Consider the following 16,475-nt stretch of genomic DNA (forward strand, 5'->3'; position numbering starts at 1 on the left):
TGTCTTCAAGAAGTGGTCAGATGACTACTTTGTTTGGTATGTTAGAGTGGGGAACCTTGGTGTGTATGATTTGGACAAAATGGATAGTGATATCCCTTCTAAATTGCAAAGTTTGTGATTCTGTTCTCTTTTCTTCACAACTCTGACACTTGTCCACTTAACCATTTTGGTAATGGGGAATTTGGCTACCTTCTAAGGTATGCATACCATCTCCTTTTAGTATTAAGAAGTAGGTGAGTGGCTCCTCTAGGCAGGCAGACTGTAGCAAGTATAATACACAATTGCCATGAGTCTAGATAATACTTCTGATTATATGTTAGCACTCTGCCCACTACCCACATTTGCAGGTCTCCTGACTGTTCCTTGCTCACTGATTTTGTGGAAAATATAAATATTGTCTACTTTTTTGCATAACTATTTATACAATCTCTCCCTACTGTAGCATTTCACTCTGAGGGGTGGGGTGGGGTGGAAATGAGTAGGAATGATGGAGTAGTAGTTCCTAGGCTCATTATAGGATGATAATAATAATGACAGCCAACATTTATATAGTACCTTCTATGGGTCAGGCACTGTGCTAAGTTTGTCAGTCACCAGTCGTGTCTGATTTTTCATGTCCCCGTGCACCACACCACCAAAGATGCATTTCTATCCCCTACTCTCTTCCAAAGTCTGTCCATTTTCATGGTCAGTGTTTCCATGGCACTATCCATCTCATCATCTGCCATGCAGTTTTCCTTTTGCCTTCCATCTTCCCCAAACTCAGGGTCTTTTCCAGTGAGTCCCACCCTCTCATTATGTGGTCAAATTTTTAAGCTTCACTGTTGGACTTTCCAGTGATGGCCTGAATTAATTAATTTAATTATTGACTGATTTGATCTCCTTGCTGTCTAAAGGACTCTGAAAAGTTTTCTCCAGCACCACAGTTGAAAAGCATCAATTCTGCAGATTTCAGCTTTCCATAGTAGTTCAACTGTAACAGCTGTTTGTTACTACTGGAAAAAACACAGCTTTGTGTTTTCTCCACAGCATATGGACCTCAGTCACCAAGTTGATATCATTGCTTATTAGTTTGTTGTCCAGATTTTCTAAGTGTTTTACATTTACTATCTCATTTGCCCCTCATAACAACTCTGGGAGGTAGGTAATATTATTATTATCCCCACTTTACAGATAAGGAAAGTGAGGCAAGCAGAAGTGAAGTGACTTGTCCTGACTCACACAGACAATAAATGTGTAAGTCTGCATTTGAACTCAGGTCTTTTTGACTTCAAACCCAATGATCTATCTACTTGGCTACAATAATGAATAGCTATCCAGTCTGTATTTGAAAACCAGTTTTAGGGAGCACACTACTACCCCAGGCACTCTACTCCATTTTTGTACAGATATACTTATTTATAAGCTTTTACTGTACCTTAAATCTAAATTTGCCATGTATTATCACTCTTCCACATCACCAAATACCATTCCAGTCCTTGAAGATGCTGATTAGACACCTGCCCAGTCTCTTCTGTTTCCCAGGCCTAATCACCATTCTTCTGTTGAATCTCTTTATTGACTAACTCTCCCTTTCTGACTCTCTCAGGTGAACAGCCAAGGGCTGCTCAGTAGCAACGTGTCACTAGAACAATCTCATCTGCAGGGGTCAACTCACCATCTCCGCTCCCACTTGGAACGCTGTAAACAAGGCTACCAAGATCTCCAGGAGAAATTGCTAGTGTCTGAAGCTACAGTCCTAATGCAGGCCAGCCAGCTAGAGCAATACCAAGCCTTATTTCGTAAGTCCTGGCTTCAAAGCTGTCAGACTGATGAAGTGGGCATTACTTTAGGTGTTAGTAAGATTGCTTAGCTTTTCTGAAGAGCTCAGGATACATTATAGTTGTTTTTGAATTGAATTATTTTGTTGTCAGTGTTTGACAATCACTTCCACATATCTTACATTGTTTTCCACTGCCTCCCTGAGACAGCATACAGTCTTCTATAGGGTCTCCACATACATTCCTATTAAATGCATGATGTATAGAAGAATTGAAATGAATGCAGGCAACCATAAAGCAGAACAAAATGAAACATAATCAAAAGAAATGATCTCTTTCTATCTGCCATGAAATTCCATTGGTTTTTTCCTCTGGATGTGGAAGGTGTTTTGCCTCAAGGGTCCATTGAAAATTTTTGTTTCCTTTTCATTTTGTGATTTTTTATTATTTAATTTGTTTTCAGTGTTCTACAATCACTTCCTTTTATCTTAGATTTTTCCCATCCCTTCCCCCTTTCCCCACTACCCTCCACTCCTTCCCTGAGATGGCATCAAGTTTAATATAGGTTCTACTCAGACATTCCTGTTGAATACATTTTCACCTTAGTTATGTTGCATAGATGAATTAAAATGAATGGGAGAAATCCTAAAACAAAAATTAAAGCATAATGGAAAAGAAAATGATCTGCTTGATTCTGTGATCGATTTCCATAGTTCCTTCCCTGGATTTGAAAGGTATTTTGCCTTAAGAGATCATTGGGAATTATTTAAGTCCTTGCAGTGCAATGAAGAACTAAGTCTACCAGAAAAATTCCTTGAGCATTGTGGTTGATGCAATGTACAAAGTTCTCCTGGTTCTCCTCTTTTTACTCAGCATCAGTTCATAGAAGTCTGTCCAGGCTTTTCTGAAGTCTTACTATTCATCTTTTCTCATACCACAATAGTATTCCATTATATTCTTATACCACTCCTTGCTCAGTCATTCCCCAATTTCCTTGATTTCCAGTTTTTTGCCACCACAAAGAGAGCTGCTAGAAATATATTTCTACATGTAGGACCCCTTCCCATTTCTAGGATTTCTTTGGGACAGACTCCCAAAAGCGATATTGGTGGGTCAAGGGACAGGCACATTTTGTAGCCCTCTGGGCATAGTTTCAAATTACTCTCTAGAATCATTGGATCAGCTCACAGCTCCAAAAACAATGAATTAGTGGTCCAACTCTCCCACATCTACTCCAATATTTATCATCTTTCTACTTTGTCATGTTAGTCAAGCTGATAGGTTTGATGTGGTACCTCAGAACGGTTTTGATTTCATCTCTCAAAGCAATAGTGATTAGGGAGCATTTTTTCATGTGATTAAAGACAGCTTAAATTTCTTCCCATGAAAATTCCCTCTTTAAAACCTTTGACCATTTATCAATTGGGGAATGCCTTGTATTCTTATACATTTGACTCACTTCTCTATATGTTTTAGAAATGAGGCCCTTATCACAGACTTTTGTTGCAAAAAGCCTTTCCCAGTTTTCTGCTTTCCTCCTAATCTTTGTTGCATTGTGTTTGTTTTTACAAAAACTTTTCCATTTAACATAATCAAAATTGTCCACTTTGGACTTCCTAATGTCATTTATCTCTTGTTGGGTCATAAATTTCTCCAGAAGTATGACAAATACACTGTTCCTTGCTCCTGTAATGTGTTTATAGTATCAGTCTTTATACCTAGATCAGGTATCCATTTGGACTTTATTCTTGTGGACAGTTTCAGGCATTGGTCTATACCCACTTTCCTCCACACTGTTATCTAGTTTTACCATCAATTTTTGTCAAACAGTGTGTTCTTATCTTTGGTGTGTCAAACAGTAGATTGCTATATTCGTTACCTTCTCTGTCCTGAGTACCCAACTTATTCCACTGGTCTACCCCTCTATTTGTTAGCCAGTACCAAGTGGTTTTGATGATTGCTGCTTTATAATACAGTTGGAGATCTATTAGGGCTAGGCTACATTCTCTAACATTTTTTTCACGAGTTCCCTTGATATTCTGAACCTTTTGTTCTTCCAGAAAAATTTTGATATTATTATTTTTTCTAGCTCTCTTTGTTGTGGCCCAAAACTGGAAATCAAGGGGATGCCCATCAGTTGGGGAATGGCTTCATCCATGCAAAATGACTATAGTGAAAATGCATTTCATAGGAATGTATGTGTAGAGCCTATATAAAATTGCATGCCGTTTTAGGAATAGAGTGGGGAGGTAGGGGAGAAGAAGGGAGGGGGAGGGGCAAAAATCTAAGATAGAAGTGATTGTAGATCACTGAAAACAAACAAAATAAGAAAGTAAGAAAAAAGAAGATATTCAAATCTGCAATAACAAAAAGAAAATAATTCTCTGATACTTTGATTGGTATGGCACTGAATAAGTAAATTAATTTAGGTAGATTTCTCATTTATATTGTATGAGCTCGGCCCACCCATGAGCAACTGATATTTTTGCACTTACTTGGTGAAGTGTTTTGTAATTGTGGTTATCTAGTCCTTCATCTTGTTTTGGCAGCTAGACTCCCAGATACTTTCTAGTGTCTACCATAGTTTTAAACGAGATTTCTTTATCTATCTCTAGCTGTTGTGCTTTTGCTGGAGGATGTCTCCTTATTGTCACTCTCTTGAATGAAATTATTGATTGTTTCTGTAATTTGGAGTTTAACCCACTAGGAGTAGAGTGTTTAGTTTCCAGTGAGTTTCGGGTTTATATTTCCATGGCCATTGATTACATCTAATTTTTATGGCATTGTGATCTGAGAAGGATGCATTGATTATCTCTACCTTTCTACACTGGATTTTGAAGTTTCTCTTCCCTAGTACCTTGTCCCTTTTTGTATATGTGCCATGTCCTGCTGAGAAAAAGGTATATTCTTTTCTATCTCCATTCAATGTTCTCCAGAGATCTATCATATCTACCTTATCCAGAGTTTTATTCACTTCCTTAGCTTCTTTCTTATTTATTTTGAAGTTTGATTGACCAAGTGGAGAGAGTGGGAGGTTGAGGTCCCCCACTATAGTTTTGCTGTTCATTTCTTCCTGTAAGTCATCTAACTTCTCCTCTAAGAATTTGGAGGCTATACCACTTGAAGCATATATGTATAGTAATGAAATTCTTTCATTGTCTATGGTGCCTTTCCCCAGGATATACTTACCTTCCTTATGTCTTTTGTCTAGATCTATTTCTGCTCTTGCTTATTCTGAGATTAGCATTGCTACCCCTGCTTTTTTCTTCATCAGCTGAAGCACAAAATATTCTGTTCCATCCTTTTACAATTACCCTATGTGTATGTCCCCTTTTCAAATATATTTCTTGTAAACAACATATTGTTGGATCATGGTTTTTAATCCATTCTGCTATCTCTTTCCATGTCATGGGAGAGATCGTCCCATTCACATTCACAGTTATGATTACTATGTGTGTTTCCCTGCAATCCCTTTCCCCTTGTTTATGCTTTTATTTCTCCCTTCTCCGTTCCCCTGCATGAAACAGTTTTAATTTTTGACCACTGCATCCCTCAGTCTTCCCTCCTTTCTTTCAGCCTCCCTCTCTTTTAATCCCCTTTTCCCTTACTACTTCTTCCCTCTCTTTTTGCCTCCCCTCCTTTTTCTTTCCAGCTTCACCTCTTGCTTCCTCTGGAGCTAACTGCATTTCTTTACCTAACTGAGTTTGTTGTACCCTACTTGAATCCATTCAGATGAGAATACCTCTCAAACAATGCTTATCTCCCTCCCCTCTTTCCCTCTACTGTAATATATTTTTGTGCCTCTTCCTGTGATGGAATTTATTTTTTTCTGCCTCCTCCTTTTCACATTTCCCATTAGAATCCCTTTGCACCCTTGAATCACATTTGTTATCATCAGATCTTTTCATTTATACCCACCCCCTCTATCTATGTATATCTCTTTTATATTTCATAATAAATGTACAATTCTCAAGATTAACAAGTATCATTTTCCCTTATATGGATGTAAACAGATTGCCCATTTTGAGTAACAAGATTTTTTTTCCCCATTTACCTCTTTAGGCCTCCTTTGAGACCTGCTTTTGAAGATTGAATTTTCTGTTGAGTTCTAGCCTTTTCATCAGGAAGGTCTGGAAATCCCCTATTTCATGGAATGTCTATCTCCTTGCCTGAAATGTTATGCCCAAGTTTGGTGGGTCATTAATCCTTGGTTGTAGTCCCAGCTCCTTTGCCTTATGGAATATCATAAACCAGTTCTTTCGATCTTCTATTGTAGTACCTTCAAAGTCTTGTGTGATCCTGACTGTACTTCCTCAATATTGGAATTCTTCCTTTCTAGCTGTCTAGAGTATTTTCTCTTTCACTTGATACTTTGGAATTTGGCAACGATATTCCTTTTTTTATGTTTGGGGTCACTTTTAGGAGGGGAATGGTGGATTCATTTGATATCTCTTTTGTCCTCTGGATCTAGGACTTCTGAGCACTTTTCCTTGATGATTTCTTGAATGATATTGTCCAGGCTCTTTTCTTCCTCATGACTTTCTGGTAGGCAAATAATCCTTAGATTTTTCTCTGCTGGATCTATTTTCCAGGTCAGCTGTTATTTCTATTAGACATTTTACATTTTCTTCTATGTTTTCTTTCTTTAGATTCTGTTTGACTGATTCTCTATGCCTCTTATTGTCATCAGCTTCCACTTGCCCAATTGCAATTTTCATCAAATCATTTTCTTCAGTTAATTTTTCCATGTCCTTTTCCATCTGTCCAATTATTCCTTTGAAGCAGTTGTTTTCTCCAGGTAGATCTTATACTTCCATTTCCATGTGTCCAGTTGTCCTTTTAATTTTTTCTGTGATTTCTTTTTTCATATTTTTATAGTCATTGTTCAGGTTCTCTTCTGTTTGTCTAAACTGACTTTTCAAATCCTTGCTGGGCTCTTCCAAAAAGGATGTTTGTGCTATACACCAGTTCATATTTCCTTCTGAATTGTCAGATGGGAGTACAGTCTCAGTGATGACCTCACTGTTATTTGTGTTTTGGTCCTTGTCCCCATAGAAAGATTCTATGGTCTTTTTGCTTTGTTTCATGCTCATGATAATCACCCTTTTCCTGGCTTTTAAAGTAGATCACTGCATCTTGGGCACAGGGGACTCTATCCCACAGTTCCTGTGCCTAGAATGTGAGGTTTTGTTTGTTGTGGCCTCTAGTTCTTTCAACTGGAAGCTAAAATACTCCAGGTTAGCTGGTGCTGAGCTGGCTGGGCTTGGAAAGCAGACACCAGAAGAGGTCTTTTTGGTCTTCTCCACAGTTACCATGGAGCTAGCTGGTTGAGTGTTGAGCAGGGGTGGCCTGGCCACAGGAGATCTCCTCTGCTGAGCTAGAGCATAGGCAATGTCCATGGTTGGTGATGCTGACTGTGCTAGTGTCTTCCTGTTTACCCTAGGGTGCTGTGGCATGCCTTGAGTCCTGGGGTAGACAGTTGTTGGGCTCACATCACTGGGGCTCAGGATCTTCTCCAGATTTGCTGAGGTGGGGCTGTCTGGGACATCTCTGCTCCTCCACTGGTCCCCATCAGCCACGGTAAAAGGGACTCTCCTTTACAATCTCCCTTGACTCATGGGCTATGAGTATGTTTACACATTCTGCTGCTCCCACTCTACCAGGGTTTTTCAGAGGCAGATTTTTTCTGGGATTGTCAAGGTCAACAAGGGGAGGGAGATAGCAATTACTGATCACTCTGCCATCTTGGATCTTGGAACTGGAAATCCTTTATAGGTATTTTAAAAATTCTTTTTGATGAATTCTGTCTGTCCCACATTTCTGGCAAAGAGGATAGGGTATTTTTGACCTCCATGTACAGATGGGAAACTTGAGGCTCATGGATGTGAAGCAACTCGATCTAGTTTGCATTCTTAAAGGGAACTGGAGCTTAATCCAGATTTTGAGATTTCTGATAAAATCCTTAGGTCATTCTGCCTCTGTAATGGCCGGCTAACCAACTCCTCTTTATCCACGCACAACAATCTATTGTCTTTTGCAAACTAATGTCATGACTGCTGGTCACCCATCCTCACAGCTAAAACTTAAAACAAGTGTCTTAATGATATATGGATGTAAGCAGAATTAGCCATTAACACAGGGCTCATTAATGTCACAACTTCCATGGTTACAGCATGTTTTTTAATATATTTACCATCTTCTTTTAATCTGATGGCAACTTCATGTGGTACAGAGTGTAAGGTGGGAGGAAGACCCATTTTTCAGATGGGGAAACTCAGAGCAGCAAAGTGACTTCCCTGCTGTTATACACAAGTAGTAAATAGCACAGATGTCCCTCAGCTCTTCCAAGTTCAAGCATAGCATTACTTCCCCTTGTCCTGTGAGGGAGGAGTCTCCCTAATCAGTGATTGAGCAGGAACAAATTTCTTCTCTTAGAATCCAAATAAAGCATATGTGGTGTTCCAGAAGTGAAATGCCCACTCTGTATGTGATAATGTAGATGACACTACAAGACTCACAGAGAGTAGAGGCTCTGACAGACACAATCATTCTCTCTTCTTCTCCAGGTGAGCCAGGAGTGAAAAAGGAGAGCAAGCAGGTCCAGGTGGATCTCCAGGACTTGGGATATGAGACATATGGTGGAAGAGAGAATGAGAACAAGGAAGAAGAAACCACCAGTACTGGTAAAAAAAAAAATCAGAGAGGAGAGAGAGAGAGAGAGAGAGAGAGAGAGAGAGAGAGAGAGAGAGAGAGAGAGAGAGAGAGAGAGGAGGAGAGACAGAGACAGAGAGAGATGAGTATGGGTGTGGGCACTTCCTTCCCTTTTTCCATGCAAACCAATTTTCCTGCTTGAACCCTTAGAAAAGCTGCCTTCTTCCTTCAATGAGGTGTTGCAATCGGATACCATGGGGGTCTTCTCCTCTCCTGAGAGGCAGGCAAGAAAAGTACAAGAGAACCTCATCGAGAGAGTGTCCCTTTTGGAGGCTGAACTTCCAAAATCCCAGGTGGAAGGGAAGGTTGCAGTTGAGCTAAAATCAGCCACCTGGCCAAGGTAAGAAGGAAACCAATTTCAGGAGGGCAGAACCCAAGAGAGGCTGAGTTTCAGTGAGGAATATAATTACAAATTGAGACATGGAAAGGATCTTAGAGCTCTTTTCATCCACCACCCTCACTTAACAGCGCCACAATACGTCCCAGGTCAAGCTCTTTTGGTCATTTTTTCCACCATGATTGTTTCAGAATGAATATAAATAAAAGTTGTCTCTGGTTTAGCCAGAAACCCTAAGGTTCTTTCCCTCCTAGATTCATTTGTTTTAAAGTTTTCATTTATCTCTCTCTCTCTCTCTCTTTCTCTCTCTCTCCATCCATCCATCTATCTATGTAATCTATCCTTGAAAGAGAGGCAGGGGCAATAGGGAAGAGGTAATAGGGAATGCTGTTGTTTATTGAGGAGCATAGCTACCTGGTGAAAACTACATTTTTTAAATAAAAAAATTGGGGGATTAACAACAATCTATTTTCTCTCTTTCCCACATTCCCACTCCATGAGGAGGGGGTGTACAGAACAATGAAAATAAGCCCTTGTAATAAATGTCCATCATCAAGAAAAACACATTGCCTCTTTGGCCATGTCCACAAAAATATCTGCTTCTTTCTGCACCCTGAGTCAGACACATTTACAGTTTAGCAATTTGGGGACATAGTTCTGAATTGCTTTCCAGAATAGCTGTGGCAATTGCAAGTTTCACTAAGCCACATTGATGTGTGTAGTTACCCACAGCCTTTCCAGCACTTGTCATTCTTTCTTTTTATTAGCTTTACTGATCAGATGAATGTGAGGTAGAACCTCAGAGTTGCATTCATTTTCATTTCTCTATTGGTTATTTGGAGCATTTTGTTGTCATATGGCAGACCGACACTTAAGGGAAATGTCATTGGTAGCTGCATATGGAATAGATTGGAAAGGGAAAAATGAATGGGAAGATCAGCTAGGGGGTGCTCCCATTCTTCAGGGACAGGTTTGAACAGTACAGTTGAATCTCTTGAGAGATGGATAACTCAAAAACTGCCTTGCCTTAGAAAGAGATTTTGATTTAGAACGATTATACTTATCCAGGCAAAGGAAAAAACAATTTTTTTTGACCAGCTATTGCAGGGTTTTGGGTCTGCTAGTTAACACACATCCATCTCTCCAGTGCCTTGTGAACTCCTTGTATTTGCTTCATTGGCAGGTGTTCTGAGTCACTGCTTTCATCCTCTTCCCCTGCTCCCACCCAAGCCAAAAAGGTGTGATGGGGTGGGTTTTTTGGCTCTCCTGAAGGAATCCATCCTTCCTTCTGTCTCTGGGGTCCTTGTCATGAGCTTTCTAGTGGGGACAGCTTTGGCAGTGGTCACTTGTAGGCGACTATACCTTCATCCTCTGACCTTTCCTGACTGACAGGCTCAGCCAAGATCTCGAAGAAGAGGAAGAAGTGATTGAGGTCTTTCAGTCCCAACACATTGCTCGATCCCTGACTCCCTCCAGCAGCCACACCCTCACTGAAGCCCATCGCCCTCCAAGCAGAGTCTCTTTGCTCTCTTTTGAGATGGAAACCAGCTCAGACGAGGATTTGCCCAGTGAGTGTGCCCAGTATGAAGAACAGTGTGCAGACAAAGCTCCCCCCATCCTCCAGGGTTAAGGCTCAGAGTCCACGATGATTTTGAGAGGGAATTAGAGATCACTCTGAACTGCTTAAAGCACAGTGTTGTTAAGTTGGAGGATCATGTCCTGTTGGACCAGTTAGATGAAGAAGTGAAGGGACTGAGTTCCACACTTCCTTCCTGTACCACTGACCCCTAGGTTAATCCCATCTTCTCCAGCATGCTCTGGGAAAGGATCAGCCATCAGGAGAGAATGTTAATGTTATCTTCTCTTTCAAGAGCATTAATATTTCAAGACTTCTCTTAAATTATTGAATGACAAGCTTTCTTGTTAGAGGTGTGAGTCAGTAGATGTGAGAAGTAAGGTTTTTTGTTTGGCTTTGTTTGGGTAACTTCGTTCTTTTTATTTTTTAAATGTTTTTAAAATTTCTTTTGAATTTAAAGATAAATTAAGAAAAGAAAATTTGCCATTTCTACAGTAGAACTTATAAAAAGATTCAATATAAAGCAATAAATTTCCATTTCAAGAAAACATGTGTAGTAAATCCTACACATTGCTTTCAGAGCTATCCATATATTCTTTGCTTCCTACTAGGTGTTCTTTTGTTTTCTCCTGTACACTTTTTAATTTATTTTTTTCCTCTTTCCAACCCCCCCACTCCCCAGACAGCACAACTGAGTGTGGATATTTCATGTAGAGGTATATGTCTATATGTGTGTATATGTATACATACACATATACACATTTATATACACACATATATACATACACATATACATAAATGCATAAGTATCTGTAATCATACACACACATATACATGTACATATATATATATATAAACATATAGGTAAATTACATACTATGCTTATTTCCACTTGTGCTCTGTTTCTCTGAACGTGGATAGCATTTTTTTCATAAGTCCAAGTCTTTCCACACTTTTATGAATCCACCTGCTCATCATTTCCTATACAACAGAAATATTACAACTTTAAACTGCCTGTTTCTTTTCAATAGTTTAAGATAACATTTAAAATAGTTTAAAAATCAATTGAAAATGATCAATGTGGCTGATACATAGTATAGTTTCTCCTTTTTGTTCTTTTGATTAATTCTGTTTTAGCTTTAATTTTGCTGAGATCATGACTACTACCTCTGCATTTTGTTTTTACATAATTATGTGTATTCCTGACTTATATGTTATGAATTTGTGAATAGCTCATTTTTATAGCCTTTCTTCAAAGTAACATTTTTGAATTCCAATTTTTAATCTCCTGTTTCCATTTTATAGGTGAATTCACTCCATTCACATTCTAGATTAGAATTACTTGTTTATTTTCCTCACTCTCCTTCCTCTTCTCCCTCCTGACTCTTCTGCTTTATTCTTCTACCTGCTCTTTTCCTTTCTGTTCCTTACCCTACCCCCCTTCACGAATCCCTCCCTTATCCTCTCCCCAGACCCTATCCCCTTCCCCTCTTGTTTCTTTCTGAATTTCCAGGATTTTTATATCTTTGCACATATATCTGTTGTTCCTTCTTTATTCCATTCCTGTTCATCTACACACTTCTCTATACCCACCTATTCTCTCCCCCTTTTATTTCTATGTCAATTAAGAAGACTTTTATACTCTTCCAAATGGATATATGGTTCTCTCTTTTACCCAGATGTGATATGAGTAGGGTTCCCTCTAAGAATCCCTCCCTTGTGCTCTCCCTACTCTGTATACCTTTATCCTCTTATTTCTTTCTGAATATACCCTTCTAAATATATATGTATTGTTCCCTCTTTCACCCATTCCCAAGGAGAGCAGGGTTCTAGAACTACCAGCCCTATTCCCACATCTCATTCCTCTGTATCAATTCTTCTTTTTCATAGCATTTGTATGAGATAATTAGTCTTTTTGTCTTTTCTTATACCATTTTACTTTTTCAAATCACATCATACTCACGTTTATCATCATCTTTCTGTTGAACTACTCAATTCCTAATAAAAATTTCAGACATATAGCTTACATTTCCATGTGTAAGAAGTGAACAATCTGTCCTGATTGAGTCCCTTGTAATTTATTCTTCAATGTTTACCTTGGATTTTGTGTGTCAAATTTTTATTAAGTTCTGTTCTTTTTGCCAAAAAATCCTGAAAGTTAGTCAGTTCATTGAATATCATTTTATTTATTCAGCATTATATTATCCCTTGCAGGTTTTGATATTTTCAGCTACAACCCCAGTTCTTTTGCTCTTTGATATGTAGTGTTCCAAGACTTGCAGTCCTTTAGTGTAGCTGATACTAGGTCTTGTGTAATTCTAAATGTGGCTCTGTCATATTAGCAATTTTTGTTTTTTTCTTGCTGCTTGTCGTATTTGCTCCTTAACTTGGGGATTCCTGTATATGACTATGATATTTCTGTAGGTTTTCCTCCTCGGATGTGTTTCATGTGGTGATCAGTGAATTTTTTCCATTTAAATTTTCATTCTGAAACTAATCCTGAAGCATTAGTGATTTTCTTCATTTTTTTAGTGTATCAAGGTTCATTTTTTTAAATCATAGCTTTAAGTTAATCTCATTATTCTTATATTTTATTTTCTTGATTTATTCTCCAAATCAGTTGCATTATTTTATGAGATGCTTCACTTTCTCTTATGTTTCTTTTTTCATTCCTAATATTTTGTTTGAATATTTTTTGGTCTCTTATAACTTTGCTGACTACTCCATGCCCAATTCTAATTTTTAAGGAGTTGTTTTCTTCCTTAAGATTCTGGATCTCCTCTTCCAGTTGGTTGACCTTCTTTTCATAATATTTTATTAAATGGATTGTTATAATTTTTTTTCCTCCAACTTCTGTTTTTGATTTTTGAAGTCTTTTTGAGTTCTTCTAGGAATGTTTTTTTGGCAATTATTCACTTGATGTTACTCTTTGCTTCAGTATCCTACTCTGAACATTAACCCTGGTCTTTTCTGTTCCCATAGTAACTGTCTTTGGTTGGATTCTTTCTCCTTTCACTCCTCATTTTTTAAAAAAATATTAGCACCTTGTATTATAATTACCTGTAATAGTGGGGTTTGGTAAATGTTGCCTGTGGCTTCAGATCCTTCTTATTGTAATTTCTTGAGCTTTGCCCAGAGCCCAACCTCCCTATTCCTTTCCCCCTCCAAATCACAAGTAGGATCCCCAGGCTCACTATGCTGGAAATGTTCTTGCTCCCTGATGACCTTGCAGTGGTATAACATTCAGTTCTTCCCCATGTCCTGGAATGAAGATCAAGGACTCAGCTCTCCTGTAAGTGTCCACAGGCACCAGCATCCCTGCTCCACTGCTTTTGCACTCACCTGGTGTACACTGGTTCTTTCTTGCCCAAGATTGCATCTCATCCACACAGCTGGACCTAGTATTCCTTGTCAACAGCAACCTCCTTAATCTCTCCTTCCTCCCCACCCCCAGTGCAACTCTCCACTTTATCCAGGAGGTGAATATTCCCGTGGCTGAAGGTGAAGCTACCTCCCAGCCCAGCAGCTCCCAGGACTTTTTGTTGAGGTGTTTATACTTCCTTCCTCAGGGAATCTTTCTTTGGATCTTGTCCAATTGTCCCAGGACAAACACTGTTCTACCTATGTCTCTTTTGGCTGCTCTGTGTTCACTCTGAGCTACCATTTGTCTGGTTTGTGGAACAAATATGGAGAACTTGGAATTTTCTAAACTCTTCTGTCATCTTACAGAATCTTCTCTCTCTCTCTCTTTTTTTTTAAATAAGTGGGACCACTAGGCTTTCCCTATTGGGTGATTTCTCAGCATAAGTTGTTCAACAGATAAGTATAAATTCTATTCATACCTCCTCTGCCCAGTACCCCCAAACGCACATGGAATTGGGACAGCTAGGTGGCACTATGCAAAAAAACACTGGGCTGGCAGTCAAGAAGACTCATCTTCCTGAGTTCAAATCTGGCCTCAGACTCTTACTTACTGAGTGATCCTGGGTAAGTCACTTCACCTTGCTTGCCTCAGTTCATTTTTCTTTTAAATGAACTGAAGAAGGAAATGGCAAACCACTCTAATATCTCTGCCATAAAACCACAAATAGGGATCACAAGAAGTGAGAAAGCAATGAAATGACTCACCAGCAAAAATTTCCATCCACAAATCTTAGAACGTCATAGTGAAACTTCCCTTCAGAGTATCAATTTTCTTTATACAATTCCAGCTGGTGATCATCTAGCCTGTGAACAAAGGTCTCCAGTGAGGAGGGATAACTCACTACCAAAATCAGCAATTCTACTTCAAATCAACTATCAAGCAGTCTAGTCCCTATACATGGAGGCCAAATATGTCTCCTTGGAAGTCCCATTTCATTCTGCCCTCCAGGCTCCAACAGATGAAGTCTAATCCATTTTCTGTAGGAGACTACTTTCAATATTTGAAGACAGTGGCCATCCTTTAGTAATCCTCCCCAACTCCATCTTCACTCCTTCAGGCTACTCAGTCTCAGTCCCTTCAGCTGATGCTCCTAAAGCACACTTTTAAATCCTCTCACCATTCTGATTGCCTTGCTCTGGAAAAAATTGTTGAACACCAAACTCTAGATTTGCTCTGATCAGGGTAACTCATAATCAAACCACCACCTTCCTCTTTCTCAACACTAAACAGCCTAAGTCACACATATTCCCTTCTTGGGAGCTTGCAATACATTCACAGTCTTCACCCCTCCCCACCCTTGACTTTTTCACTCACACCATTTGCTAGTCAGAATAACTCCCTCTTCTTTATGTGTGCTCTGAAGGTTTTGTATATTTGTCTTGGCTAAGATGGCTTTTGTTGAAATTAGTCCCTTGTGTCAACCTCTGGAGACTTTTGGATTCCAATTCTCTTAGCTGGAGTTGTGAGCCCTTCCCATCCTTTAGCAGAACCCATCTCTACTCTTATTAGATTTTCAGTGTGAATTTTTCACCTTTCACCCAATGCAAGCATTTACACCATGGAACTTGGTAAAGGCCACACTTCATCTGGGAAATATGCACTTATCTGCAAATTTTGGTAATCATGATATCTATCCTCTCATTGAAATAACTAGAAAAATTCAATTTATTCAATGGATATTTATCATATACATGTTAGGGGATATTTGGTCCCACTGTTGTTCTCAAACAGGAAACCTTCCTTCTGATCAGGAAATGGACTACAAGTTTTCAGCAGGTTTCTTGACAAGAACCCAGGACCCCTTTTAAATTGTTCCCTCCATTCTTGCCTGTGTCTAATGGCTTCTTCTGTACCTCTCTATCCCTAGAGACAATTCAGCTGGGTGGTCTTATGCTCTGTGGGAGGGGGAGCACCATGACAGGAGGAAGGTGATGGCTATTGAAAATTGCCTGAAAACCAAGACTTACTGTGGACAGGTTCTTGCCCTTCAGTCAGTACTGAATCCATCTTGAATGACTGACTGACTGACAGGCACCCAGACTCTCCTTCACTTTCCTGTCAAGTTCCCTCCCAATTCCTATTTGTGTATCCTGATGGGACAAACACAGGGGCTAATTTGCTAGAGAAACATCTCAGTGAGACCTGGAAGCTCCACAAAAACCTGGAGGAATCTGTCTGCATTAATGACCTCCTTAGCGAACAGCTGGAGGACCAGCTCTCCTCTACCACAACGGTTGTGGGAAAGAAAAATTCAAATTAGCTCAGGCCCATTTTAATTCTGGGTCTTTCTTATAGTTCAAGGGTTACAGTGCTTGATCTGTGGCAAGTAAGGCACAGGGCCTGTCTTTTTAGGATTTTTTCCTGATGAAGGTGTTCATTGACATCTGTATAAATCTTTATATTCCTCACAGCTCTTCCTTAACATAGAACCATAGAGGTGGAAGGGATCAGTAAATCATCTTTTTCAGGCTCCTCCTTATTTGGTAGATGAAGAGGCTTCGAGCTCTAAAAGGCTAGGTGAACTTTATAAGGTCATATTCCCAATGAGTGAAAGACCCAAGACTAAAAGCCAGGGCTCCTGACTTGTAATTGATTATCTCACATCCATCATCTTCACAAAAACCTCATGAAATTGGAAGTATCTTGGATCTTGTTGTTCTCATTTTA

At 39.3% G+C, this 16,475-nt stretch overlaps 1 protein-coding gene across 4 annotated transcripts in view; it reads left to right on the forward strand.

The window, feature by feature from the left end:
• LOC140527558 (myomegalin-like) overlaps positions 1 to 16,475 on the forward strand; it is a 65,561-nt gene that overhangs the window by 21,350 nt on the left and 27,736 nt on the right. For 3 of the 4 annotated variants that reach the window (XM_072644579.1, XM_072644580.1, XM_072644582.1), the window contains 4 exons: positions 1,589 to 1,781; positions 8,327 to 8,443; positions 8,622 to 8,811; positions 10,201 to 10,376. In XM_072644579.1, coding sequence (XP_072500680.1) covers positions 1,589 to 1,781; positions 8,327 to 8,443; positions 8,622 to 8,811; positions 10,201 to 10,376 — 676 coding nt within the window. The remainder of the gene's footprint in view (positions 1 to 1,588; positions 1,782 to 8,326; positions 8,444 to 8,621; positions 8,812 to 10,200; positions 10,377 to 16,475) is intronic. The other variant, XM_072644581.1, reaches the window with a different exon arrangement.

Source organism: Notamacropus eugenii, chromosome 2 (genome assembly GCF_028372415.1).
Source record: "Notamacropus eugenii isolate mMacEug1 chromosome 2, mMacEug1.pri_v2, whole genome shotgun sequence".
Taxonomy (NCBI): domain Eukaryota; kingdom Metazoa; phylum Chordata; class Mammalia; order Diprotodontia; family Macropodidae; genus Notamacropus; species Notamacropus eugenii.